Source organism: Dendrobates tinctorius, unplaced genomic scaffold (assembly GCF_039654945.1).
Source record: "Dendrobates tinctorius isolate UK_male_01 unplaced genomic scaffold, ASM3965494v1 ptg000017l, whole genome shotgun sequence".
Classification (NCBI taxonomy): Eukaryota; Metazoa; Chordata; class Amphibia; order Anura; family Dendrobatidae; genus Dendrobates; species Dendrobates tinctorius.
Window position 1 is genome coordinate 4,452,666 of NW_027361685.1, and position 12,627 is coordinate 4,465,292.

Here is a 12,627-nt window from a genome sequence, read left to right on the forward strand (position 1 = left end):
GATGAGTCTATGAGGAACGTGTTCAGCTGCCGACTCCGAGGAGGAAACTGCTTGTTGCCTGTGGCCTAAATATATAGGTTTTATTAGTAGATGTCAGGGGAGAAAACTAAACCCTGTAAATTAATAAATCTCCTCATATGTTTCCCTTATTATCTCCAGTAATTGTATTATTACACAGGATTCTTATGATGTTACATCGGATCATCTTCTTCTCATTCAGGTCTCTACAATATCGGATCCTCTCAGTGAAGATCTTCTATAGAAGAGAATATTCCTGATTTACCCATCAAGGATGGATATGGACAGAGACAAGATGGCGGAGAGGATGTTACACCTCACCCTAGAGATCCTCTTCCGTCTCACTGGAGAGGTGAGAGATTCTGATGACATCACATTACATCATTCTTATCTATGGGAATAACAGATGGACAGAACTGGAGAGGTGAGGACTCTGGAAATGTCTGTCGTGAGATTTATTAATGTGTCTCTCTATAACCAGGATTACACAGTGGTGAAGAAGACCTCTAGTGATCGCTGTCAGGACCCTGTGCCTGAGGGATGGGGAAGACCCCTGAGCCCAATCACAGGGCCTCCACCTCACCCCCTGATCCATGAGGACATCAATCACCAGAAGAACCTAGACCTCATCTACAAGATGTTTGAGCTGCTGTCTGGAGAGGTGACACTGCTGGGAATGCTGGGACATTATTATTATTATTATTTATTTATAGAGCACCATTGATTCCATGGTGCTGTACATGAGAAGGGGTTACATACAAATTACAGATATCACTTACAGTAAGCAAACTGACAATGACAGACTGATACAGAGGGGAGAGAGGACCCTTCCCTTTCGGGCTTACATGCTACAGGATGGTGGGGAAGGAGACAGTAGGTTTGGGGGGTGGCAGCAGCTCCAGTGATGGTTAGGCGGTAGCTCTAGTAGTGGTGAGGAGGCAGAGGGGATCATTGCAGGCTGTAGGCTTTTTTGAAGAGGTGGGTTTTCAGGTTCCGTCTGAAGGATCCGAGTGTGGTTGATAGCCGGACGTGTTAGGGCAGGGAATTCTAGAGGATGGGGGCTATTCGGGAGAAGTCTTAGAAGCGGTTGGGTGAGGAGTGGAGGAGAGAAGGCGGTCTTGGGAGGACCAGAGATTACGTGAGGGAAGGTATCGGTAGATTAGTTCAGAGATATATGGAGGAGACAGGTTATAGATGGCCTTGTAGGTCAGTATAAGTAATTTGAATTGGATACGCTGAGTGAATGGAAGCCAGTGAAGAGATTCGCAGAGGGGAGAAGCGGAGGAGTAGTGAGGAGAGAGATGAATTAGTCTGGCGGCAGAGTTAAGGATGGACTGCAGAGGTGCAAGGGTGTTAGCAAGGAAGCCACAGAAAAGGATGTTGCAAAAATCGAGGCGGGAGATGATGAGGGCATGCACAAGTAGTTTAGTAGATTGAGGGTTGACGAAGGGACGGATTCTGGAAATATTTTTGAGCTGGAGGCGGCAGGAGTTGGAGAGAGCTTGGATGTGCGGTTTGAAGGACAGGGCAGAGTCAAGGGTTACTCCAAGGCAGCGGACCTCCGGTAGGGGGGAAAGCGTGATGTCAATTTTTATAGAAAGGTCGGGTAAGGAAGATCTGTGAGATGGGGGAAAGATGATTAGTTCAGATTTGTCCACATTGAGTTTGAGGAAGCGAGAGGAGAAGAAGGAGAATATGGCTTATAGACACTCCGGGATTCTGGAGAGCAGAGAGGTGACATCTGGGCCAGAGAGGTAGATCTGAGTATCATCGGCATAAAGGTGGTACTGGAATCTGTGGGACTTTATGAGTTGCCTCAGGCCAAGTGTATAGATTGGGAAGAGTAGGGGTCCTAGAACAGAGCCATGGGGGACTCCAACAGAGAGAGGGTGGGATGAGGAGGTAGTGTGGGAGTGGGAGACACTGAATGTGCAGTTGGAGAGGTATGAGGAGATCCAGGATAGGGCGAGGTCTTTGATGCCGAAGGAGGAGAGGATCTGTAGTAGGAGGAAGTGGTCAACTGTGTTGAAAGCAGAGGACAGGTCTAGAAGGAGGAGTATAGAGTATTGTCCGTTAGCTTTGGCTGTAAGTAAGTCGTTAGTAATTTTGGTCAGGGCTGTCTCATTGGATTGATGGGGGTGGAAACCACATTGTAGATTGTCAAAGAGCAAGTTAAATGAGAGGTGGGAGGAAAGTTTATCTTGGACATGCAGCTCAAGGAGTTTAGAAGCGAATGGGAGCAGCGATATTGGGCGATAGCTGGACGTGGCTGTTGGGTCGAGGGTTGGCTTTTTAAGGATAGGCGTGATTGTGGCATGTTTGAAAGCAGAAGGAAAGGTACCAGAAGTTAGTGATAGGTTGAAGAGGTGGGTTAAGGATGGGATAAGTGTGGTGGTGAGGTTGGGAGGAGGTGGGATGGCATAGGGTCAAGTGCACAAGTGGTAAGGTGTGATTTGGAAAGAAGATGAGCAAGCTCCCCTTCAGTGATGTTAGATAGGGAGGTTATGGGGTTTGGGCATTGGTCTGGTGTGCAAAGGGGTTGTGGTGGTTGAGCAATAAAGACATGCTGTGTTTGGTCTATCTTGGTTTTTTAAAGTGCGCGCAAAGTCCTCGGCAGAGATGAGGGAGGTTGGAGGGGGCAGTGGTGGGCAGAGGAGGGAGTTAAAAGTATTGAACAACTGTTTGGGGTTGTGGGATAAGAAAGATACAAGGAATGTAAAGTAGGCCTGTTTAGCAGAGGTGAGAGCTGATTTGAATGCAAGTGTTGCTTGTTTGAGTGCAGTGAAGTCGTCTTGGGAATGTGTTTTCTTCCATTGCCGTTCTGCAATTCTGTATGCTTGCCGAAGCTTTTTGGTGGTATTATTGTGCCAGGGTTGTCTGTTGATTCGTCGCACTCTGTTAGGCATGACAGGGGCGACTGTTATGATTGGGCCACCGAGGAGGAGAGCAGGCCCTAGCTAAGCCACAGAAAACCAGAGAGGTTGGTAACTAACTGGATTGCAGACCCCTGATCCTATCCACACAACTAGCAGTAGCCGTGGAGCGTACCTACGATGATCCTAGACGCCTCGACACAGCCGGAGAACTAAATAAGCCTAAAGCAAGAAAGGGGAAATCTAAACCGCCCCAGAGCAGACCCCAAAGGAATAGATAGCCCCCAAACATATATTGTCGGTGAGACAAGATGAAAACACAAATGCAGGTAGGAAAATAGACTGAGCAAACAATGGGGCCCACACTAACTAGACAGGACAGGAAAGGAAAGACACTGTCTGCAATCACGCAAAAAACACTGCAAAAAATGCCCAACACGTCTGATAGAAAAATACTGAAGTCACTAGACTTCGCCCACTATATTAGCACTCTGGTATATTCTGAAAGCAGAGCAAAAAGAGGCCAAAGTAACATAGGGATGGAAATTCAGCACAGCCCCCGCCGGGGCTGGCTGACCACAACTGTTGTAAATTTGCTTTCTGGCCTGCTTTTGAGTACCCTAGGATCTGCGGTGCCTCCTGAGGTTTTAGTTCACCAGCCTGTTATGAGTTCATTTTCCCCTTCACCATTGAGGTCTGATGAACTCCCTCTTCTGGTGAAGGAAGGTAGTGAGGCTGATTACCAAGCACCTGAGCTGGGAGAGGATGACTGGGCGACGGGGATCTCTGACTGGATATAAGGCAGCCGACGCCCTTCTGCTTCGCTGGTGGCTTCTCTGTGGAATTCTAAGAGACCAGTCTGAATCCTGCTCCTCAAAAGCTAAGTTTTCTGCTTTGCCTTTTTGCATTTGTGTCTTGGTTTTAGTTTGCCTTGCTTTTCTGGATTCTGCCATTCCCTGCTGGGGTGAGCTGAATTCCTTTTTGTCGCTTTGCTCTGTCTTCAGAAAATACCTGAGTACTGACATAGTCTTTTTGAAGCCTAGCGTCTTCAGGGCCATTTTCCCTGTCAGTCTGTTGGCTATGATTTTGATAGGGTTTTTCGCGGATTGCAGACAGCAGCTTTCCTATCCTGTCCTATCTAGTTAGCTTGGGCCCCATCATTTGCTAAGTCTATCTTTCTATCTGTGTTAGTGTTTTTTCTTCTTGCTTCACCGTCATTATAAGTTGGGGGCTGCCTATTGCTTTGGGGTCTGCTCTGGGGCAGTTTAGATTTCTCTTTCTGTCTTTAGGCTAGACAGTTCTCCAGCTGTGATCGAGGGATCTAGGGCATCGTAGGAACCCCCCACGGCTACTGCTAGTCGTTGTTGATAGGTTCAGGGGTCTGCAATCCGATAGCTGCCAACTTCTCTGGTTTTCTGGACTTAGCTAGCATTTCTGTTTTTGCCTCCTACGGTGACTCATTCATAACAGAATCACCAGCCATACCGCAGATCCTAGGGTACTCAATAGCAGGAAAGAATTGAAAAAAGAAAAAAAAAGTGTGTATATTTTTTTCCTCTATATCTCTGAGGCCGTAGGGGGAATTTTTTTTCTCTCAATGGAGATAAAGCAATTGTCTGATCGTGTGGAGCAGCTCACTGCTGAAGTGCGGGGAATTTCCGCCTACCTTGCTCATTCACATGCTGCTGAACCAAAGATCCCTACTCCTGATGTGTTTTTTGGGGATCGGTCTAAATTTTTGAATTTCAAAAATAATTGTAAATTATTTTTTGCCTTGAAGCCTAACTCATCAGGGAGCTCCGCGCAGCAGGTTAAAATTGTCATCTCTTTGCTGCGTGGCGATCCTCAGGATTGGGTGTTTTCTTTGAAACCTGATGATCCTAGTCTGACTAATGTGAACGCATTTTTTCAAGCCTTGGGGTTGTTGTATGACGAGCCTAATGCTATTGATCAGGCTGAAAAGACCCTGTTGGCATTGAGCCAGGGTCGAGATTCTGCAGAATTGTACTGTCAAAAATTCCGAAAGTGGGCGGTCCTTACTGCCTGGAATGATAATGCCTTGGCAGCTCTCTTTCGGAAGGGTTTGTCAGAAGCCGTAAAATATGCTATGGTGGGATTTCCTGTTCCCTCTGGTCTGGACGATTCTATGTCATTAGCCATTCAGGTTGATCGGCGTTTACGTGAACGCAGGACTGCACGAGAGGTGTTGCCACCTGTTGAACAAGTGTCTGAACCTATGCAATGTGATAGAGTTTTGTCCAGGGAGCAACGTCAGGAGTTCAGAAAGCGTAATAAGCTGTGTTTTTTTTGTGGAGATGCCTCGCATATTATTTCTGTCTGTCCTAAAGGAGAGAAATGTTTTGCACACACGTTTTCTGTGGGTGGTGTTCAACCTAAGTTTCTTCTGGCAATTACTCTGATCTGCTCCCTGTCCACATTTTCCGCCAAGGCTTTTGTGGATTCGGGAGCAGCCCTGAACCTAATGGACTTGGATTTTGCTAAACATTGTGGATTTCCGATGACGCCTCTGCGGACGCTTATCCCTTTGAGAGGGATTGATGCTACTCCTTTGGCAAAAAATAAACCTCAGTTTTGGACCCAGGTGGTAATGCGGGTCGCCCCAAACCATCAAGAAAATTGCAGATTTTTGGTGTTGCATAATTTGCATGATACCATTGTTCTGGGGTTTCCCTGGTTGCAAATTCATAATCCAGTTTTGGACTGGAAATCTGTGTCTGTGGTGAGTTGGGGTTGTCGGTGTGCCCTTAGTGAGGCTCCGGTTTTTTCCACCTCTCCTCAGTCGCATGATGTTCCTGACTATTTGGCGGACTTTTATGATGTATTTAGTGAGAATGAGTCTGCGTCTTCGCCTCCTCATAGGAGTTATGACTGTGCAATTGAACTGAGCCCGGGGTGTAGATTTCCCAAGGGTCGGCTCTTCAATTTATCTGTACCCGAGCACGAGGCTATGCGATCCTATATTAAGGAGGCATTGGAGAAGGGTCATATTAGACCATCCTCTTCACCATTAGGTGCTGGGTTTTTTTTCGTGGCCAAAAAGGATGGTTCATTAAGGCCTTGTATTGATTATCGTGCCCTCAACAAAATTACTATTAAATATCAGTATCCGTTACCCCTGATTTCGGATCTATTCTCCAGAGTTAAAGGTGCTTGCTGGTTTACCAAGCTTGACCTCAGGGGGCGTATAATCTTATCCGCATTAAGCATGGGGATGAATGGAAGATGGCGTTTAATACTCCAGAGGGACATTTTGAGTACCTGGTGATGCCTTTTGGGCTCACTAATGCCCCTTCTGTCTTCCAGTGCTTCATGAATGACATTTTCTGAGACTTTGTGGATAAATTTTTGCTTATCTATCTGGATGATATTTTGATCTTCTCCAAGGATTGGGATTCTCATGTGGAACATATTCGGACGGTGTTCCGGATCTTGAGGGAGAATTCCCTGTATGTCAAAGGATCGAAATGCCTTTTTGGGGTACAGAGGATTTCATTTTTGGGATTTATTTTATCTCAGTCAACTATTGAAATGGATCCGGCCAAGGTACAGGCCATTTATGATTGGGTTCAGCCCACTTCTTTGAAGGCCCTTCAGAAGTTTTTGGGTTTTGCTAATTTTTATCGGAAATGTATAGCAAAATTTTCTAGTATTGCCAAGCCATTGACTAATCTGACTAAGAAGGGTGCTGATGTGTTGAATTGGGCTCCGGAGGCTGTTTCTTCCTTTCAGGAGCTGAAGCGAAGATTCACTTCTGCCCCGGTTTTGCGGCAACCTGATGTCTCACTGCCGTTCCAGGTAGAGGTGGACGCTTCTGAGATTGGTGCAGGAGCTGTTTTGTCCCAAAAGGATCCTGTAACATCTAAAATGAATCCCTGTGCTTTCTTTTCCCGAAAATTCTCCCCATCTTAACGTAACTATGATGTGGGGAATCGGGAACTGTTAGCCATGAAATGGGCATTTGAGGAGTGGAGACATTGGTTGGAGGGAGCTAAACATCAAGTCGTGGTCCTCACTGACCACAAGAATTTGATTTACCTGGAGTCGGCCAAACGCTTGAACCCTAGACAGGCTAGATGGGCCTTGTTTTTTACACGTTTTGATTTTGTGGTCTCTTTTCTTCCTGGCACTAAGAATGTCAAGGCTGACGCTCTTTCTAGGAGCTTCTTTGCTGATTCTCCTGTGGTGACCAGGCCTGCTACCATCTTAGGCAAAGGGGTAGTTCTTTCTGCCATCTCGCCCGATTTGAGACGTGCTCTGGAAGAGTTCCAGGAGGACAAACCTGAGCGTTGTCCCAGTGGAAAGTTGTATGTTCCTGACCAGTGGAAGAAGAGAGTGATGTCTGAAGTTCATTGCTCTGCATTGGCTGGTCATCCAGGTATTTTTGGTACTAGAGATCTGGTGAGTCGGTCTTTTTGGTGGCCCGCCTTGTCTCGTGATGTCAGGAATTTTGTGCAGTCCTGTGGGACTTGCACCCGGTCTAAACCTTGTTCTCGCTCTAGTGGGTTGTTGATGCCTTTGCCAGTCCCCAGGAGGCCATGGACCCATATTTCAATGGATTTCATCTCTGATATGCCTCTCTCAGAGAATGACTGTTATTTGGGTGATTTGTGTTCTCTAAGATGGTTCATCTTGTACCACTCCCTAAGTTGACATCTTCTTCTGAGTTGGTGCCCCTGTTTTTGCAACAGGTGGTTCGCTTGCACGGGATTCCTGAGAACATTGTATCTGACAGAGGAGTTCAGTTTGTGTCTAGATTTTGGAGGACGTTCTGTTCCAAGCTGGGAATTCAGTTGTCCTTCTCTGCGTTTCACCCTCAGACCAATGGGCAGACGGAGAGAACAAACCAGACCTTGGAGTCGTATTTGAGATGTTTTATTTCCGCTGATCAGGATGATTGGGTTTCATTTTTGCCCTTGGCCGAATTTGCTTTAAATAATAGAGCTAGTTCTGCCACTTTGATGTCACCTTTTTTTTGTAACTTTGGGTTTCATCCTCGATTTTCTTCAGGGCAGGTGGAGCCTTCTGCCTGCCCAGGTGTTGACACTGTGGTGGAGAGAATGCACCAGATCTGGGACCAAGTGGTGGATAAGTTATCTCTCTCCCAGGAAAAGGCCCAGCGGTTTTCCAACCGACATAGGACCGTTGGTCCCCAGTTTAAGGTTGGTGATATGGTTTGGTTATCATCAAAAAGTATCGCTATGAAGGTAGCTTCTCCTAAGTTTAAGCCTAGATTTATTGGGCCTTACAAGATTTTGGAGATCATTAATCTGGTCTCTTTTCGGTTGGCTCTTCCTGTCACATTTAAAATCCATAATGTGTTTCATAAGTCCTTGTTGAAGAGGTTTGTTGAACCAGCAGTTCCTGGGGTGGCACCTCCGGACCCTGTATTGGTTGAAGGTAACATGGAATATGAGGTAGAGAAGATACTGGATTCCCGTCTGGCTAGACGGAGACTCCAGTATTTGGTTAAGTGGAAGGGTTATGGTCAGGAGGATAATTCCTGGGTCTCTGCCTCTGATATTCATGCCAAAAGATTGGTGCGTGCCTTTCATCGGGCTCACCCTGGTCGCCCTGGTGGCGTGGATGAGGGTTCGGTGACCCCTCCTCAAGGGGGAGGTACTGTTATGAGTTCGTTTTCCCCTTCGCCATTGAGGTCTGATGAACTCCCTCTTCTGGTGAAGGAAGGTAGTGAGGCTGATTACCAAGCACCTGAGCTGGGAGAGGATGACTGGGCGACGGGGATCTCTGACTGGATATAAGGCAGCCGATGCCCTTCTGCTTCGCTGGTGGCTTCTCTGTGGAATTCTAGGAGACCAGTCTGATTCCTGCTCCTCAAAAGCTAAGTTTTCTGCTTTGCCTTTTTGCATTTGTGTCTTGGTTTTAGTTTGCCTTGCTTTTCTGGATTCTGCCATTCCCTGCTGGGGTGAGCTGAATTCCTTTTTGTCGCTTTGCTCTGTCTTCAGAAAATACCTGAGTACTGACATAGTCTTTTTGAAGCCTAGCGTCTTCAGGGCCTTTTTCCCTGTCAGTCTGTTGGCTCTTATTTTGATAGGGTTTTTCGCGGATTGCAGACAGCAGCTTTCCTATCCTGTCCTATCTAGTTAGCTTGGGCCCCATCATTTGCTCAATCTATCTTTCTATCTGTGTTAGTGTTTTTTCTTCTTGCTTCACCGTCATTATATGTTGGGGGCTGCCTATTGCTTTGGGGTCTGCTCTGGGGCAGTTTAGATTTCCCTTTCTGTCTTTAGGCTAGGCAGTTCTCCGGCTGTGATCGAGGGGTCTAGGGCATCGTAGGAACCCCCCACGGCTACTGCTAGTTGTTGTTGATAGGTTCAGGGGTCTGCAATCCGATAGCTGCCAACTTCTCTGGTTTTCTGGACTTAGCTAGCATTTCTGTTTTTGCCTCCTATGGTGACTCATTCATAACACCAGCCTAAACCGCAGATCTTAGGGTACTCAAAACCAGGCCAGAAAACGAATTCACAACAGGCGACCAAGTTGATGGCTTATGCAAGAGTGGCATTGTAGAAAGTAGTGGCAGTGTCGTGGAGTGAAGATATGGAGGACAGTGGTAGAATAGAGTCAGAGAGTATGCGAGTGTCTAGATGTGTGTGGTTTCTGCGGGGGTGCGCATGCTTCTGGACATCGGTGACAGGTGAGGAGGACAGGGATGAGAAAGTGAGTAGATGGTGGTCAGATAAAAGGAGATGGGAGGTGGTGAAGTTAGAAAGAGAGCAGAGACGGGTGAAGGCCAGGTCTAATGTATGTATGTCCGTCTGTGTGGGTGGCTGAGGAGGACCACTGAGTAAGTCCAAAAGATGAAGTAAGGGACAGGAGTTTGGAGGCTGCTGAATGGTGGGTGTCAATGGGGATGTTGAAGCCACCCATGATGATGGTGGGAATGTCAGCAGAGAGAAAGTGAAGGAGCCAGGTGGAGAATTGGTCAATGAAGGCAGTGGTCGGGCCTGGAGGTCGGTATATGACGGCCACTTGGAGGTTGGAGGGAGAGTAGATGCGGACAGAGTGGACTTCAAAAAAGGGGAGGACAAGGCAGGGAAGAGGTGGGATTGGGTTGAAGGTGCAGTTGGAAGAAAGGAGAAGGCCCACTCCTCCGCCATGTCTGTTGCCAGGGCGAGGAGTATGGATGAAGTGGAGGCCGCCGTATCCTAGCACAGCAGGAGAGGCTGTGTCGGAGGGTGTCAGCCATGTTTCGGTGAGGCCAAGGAAGGAAAAATTACGAGAGGTAAAGAGGTCGTGAATCACATGGAGTTTATTGCAGACGGAGTGATCCAAAGAGTGGGAGCAGGGTGGTGGGTGTCAAGGGCACGGATTTGAGGTGGGAAAGATTTCTGGTGTTTGTGTTGGTTTGGGAACGATAGAAGGGGGTAATGATGGGAGGTATGGGCTGTGGGGGTCCAGGGTTGGGAGATATGTCACCAGCAGTGAGGAGAAGCAGAGAGAGGGAGAGCATATGGGAGAAGGAGGGTGGGTGGCTTGCTTTGTATTTTATTAGGAGAGCTCTGAGGTCAGGTGGGGAGGCAAGAGGGAAGGAGAGATTATTATTTGGTTAGCGGGTGCTGGGGTTTGAGGATAGCGAAGGCGAGTAAGGAGTAGTAGAGTCAAAATTGTTAGTGCATATGTCAGCATGGTGATAGTAATTTAGAAGGCAAAAGAAATTTAGAACATGTAAACGCAGTGGTTAGTCGTACCTTCTGGTCACCTCAGGCTCATTTCAGATGTTATCCTTAGAAAACATCCTTGCAATGACAGACCTCTAAGTCTGAATTTATACTAACTTAACAGCATATGAAAGGGCCCAGGTGTGATCAGAAAGGGAGACTGGATGCAGACACAGGAGACGATTAATTAAAGTCACAAGAGGAAATGCAAAGGGAGATAGTATTGCAGCCATAACATATACGAGTGATAGCAGACAGATACAGGGGTGATTGGGGTTCAAGAAAGATGGGTGATGATGGTATTGCAGCCGGGACACATACCATTGATAGCAGACAGATACAGGGGTGATTGGGGTTCAGGAAAGATGGGTGATGATGATATTGCAGCCAGGACACATACCATTGATAGCAGACAGATACTGGGGTGATTGGGATTTCGGAAAGATGGGTGATGATGGTATTGCAGCCGGGACACATACCATTGATAGCAGACAGATACAGGGTGATTGGGGTTCAGGAAAGATGGGTGATGATGGTATTGCAGCCAGAACACATACCTGTGCATGAAGCAGATCGATTGTCAGAGTGATAGTAATAGTGAAGCATAGTAATAATAATAATGAAGCATCTATAGCAGGGAGTCATTTTCAGGCATATTTCAGATGTTATCCTTAGAACGACATCCTTGGAATGACAGACTGACATTATACAGTATGCTATGAAAGGATTGGGGGATGACGGTATCATTGTATGTGTCAGGTTCCTATAAGGTGTCAGGATGTCGCTGTCTATTTCTCCATGGAGGAGTGGGAGTATTTAGAAGGCCACAAAGATCAGTACAAGAACGTCATAATGGAGGTTCCCCAGCCCCTCACATCTCCAGGTAATAGACAGGACTAAATACACACGGCCTATAATTATCTGTATGTAGAGAATGAATTCAATCCCTGTATGTGTTTCCTCCAGATCTATCCAGTAAGAGGACAACATCAGAGAGATGTCCCCGTCCTCTTCTTCCACAGGACTGTAACCAAGAAGATCCCAGTGCTCCTCAGGATCATCAGGTAGATGGAGAGAAGGTGTCAGGAGATCTCCGCTATGATGTGTAGATGGCTGTGAAGGTCTTGTGCTCAGTCTTGTTTTATCCACCAGTATTATATGTTTTATACTTTATAGAAAGTTGTACATTTAACTCTGCTAAGCTGTGACTGTTCAGTCTTTATAGCTGCAAGCTGAGTGTAATCATGGCCACTGCACTCTGTAAACCTACTCTTATGATTTCAAGGGACGATTTATTATTCTGGAATCATCCGCAATTTCTCATGGACTCCCCTTCTTGGAGCATGATTGCTAATTCAACAATTGAGTACATAAAATCCATTACTTCTGTGAAACCTGTGGAGGTGTACTGCAAGAGAGGTAGGAGAGGAGGCGTCCTGGCACGCCTTCAGACGAGAGGGTCCAGAACAGCTCTTCCTTCACTCCACTTGGCTAATGTCCGTTCCTTATCTAACAAAATGGAGGATCTGAGCTTACTTTGTAACATGAGATCTGATATGGCCAATTCAGCTGCTCTTTGTTTTACTGAGACCTGGTTGAATGAGACCATCCCTGATTGCAGTCTGGATCTACCTGGTTTTGTTATCTACAGAGCTGACCGTGATTGTGTAGCTTCAGGTAAACAAAGGGGGGGTGAGGTATGTCTCTACATCAACACTAGCTGGTGCTGTGATGTTAACATACTGGGAAAAAGTTGCTCTCCAGATCTAGAGTACCTTGCACTCCATTTTAGACCTTTTTACTCTCCAAGAGAGTTTTCATCTATGGTTCTGGTTGCAGTATATATTCCCCCTCAAGCATCTGTTAAAGCTGCTATTGGTGAATTAGCTTGCAAAATATCAGAATGGGAGAAAGGATCTCCAGAAGCATTTGTGATCGTAATGGGGGACTTTAACAAAGGAAAACTCAACCTGGATCTCCCCAAATTTACTCAACATATAAACTGCTTCACGAGAGAGAACAATACGCTTGTCACT

At 46.5% G+C, this 12,627-nt stretch overlaps 1 protein-coding gene across 1 annotated transcript; it reads left to right on the top strand.

The window, feature by feature from the left end:
* Positions 1 to 225: 225 nt before the first annotated feature.
* On the top strand, positions 226 to 11,962 carry LOC141082212 (gastrula zinc finger protein XlCGF66.1-like). The gene is made up of 4 exons (XM_073566162.1): positions 226 to 370; positions 500 to 679; positions 11,351 to 11,474; positions 11,558 to 11,962. Exons 1-4 carry the CDS (start codon positions 293 to 295, stop codon positions 11,698 to 11,700), a joined length of 525 nt encoding a protein of 174 aa, XP_073422263.1. The 5' UTR covers positions 226 to 292; the 3' UTR covers positions 11,701 to 11,962.
* Positions 11,963 to 12,627: the final 665 nt, after the last annotated feature.

Bases quoted from the DNA above. Each gene is read 5' to 3' on its own strand.
- LOC141082212 (XM_073566162.1), top strand. From the start codon at position 293: ATGGATATGGACAGAGACAAGATGGCGGAGAGGATGTTACACCTCACC. The intron at 371-499 runs GTGAGAGATTCT...CTCTATAACCAG, and splicing joins TCTTCCGTCTCACTGGAGAG to GATTACACAGTGGTGAAGAA. The intron at 11,475-11,557 runs GTAATAGACAGG...TGTTTCCTCCAG, and splicing joins CCAGCCCCTCACATCTCCAG to ATCTATCCAGTAAGAGGACA.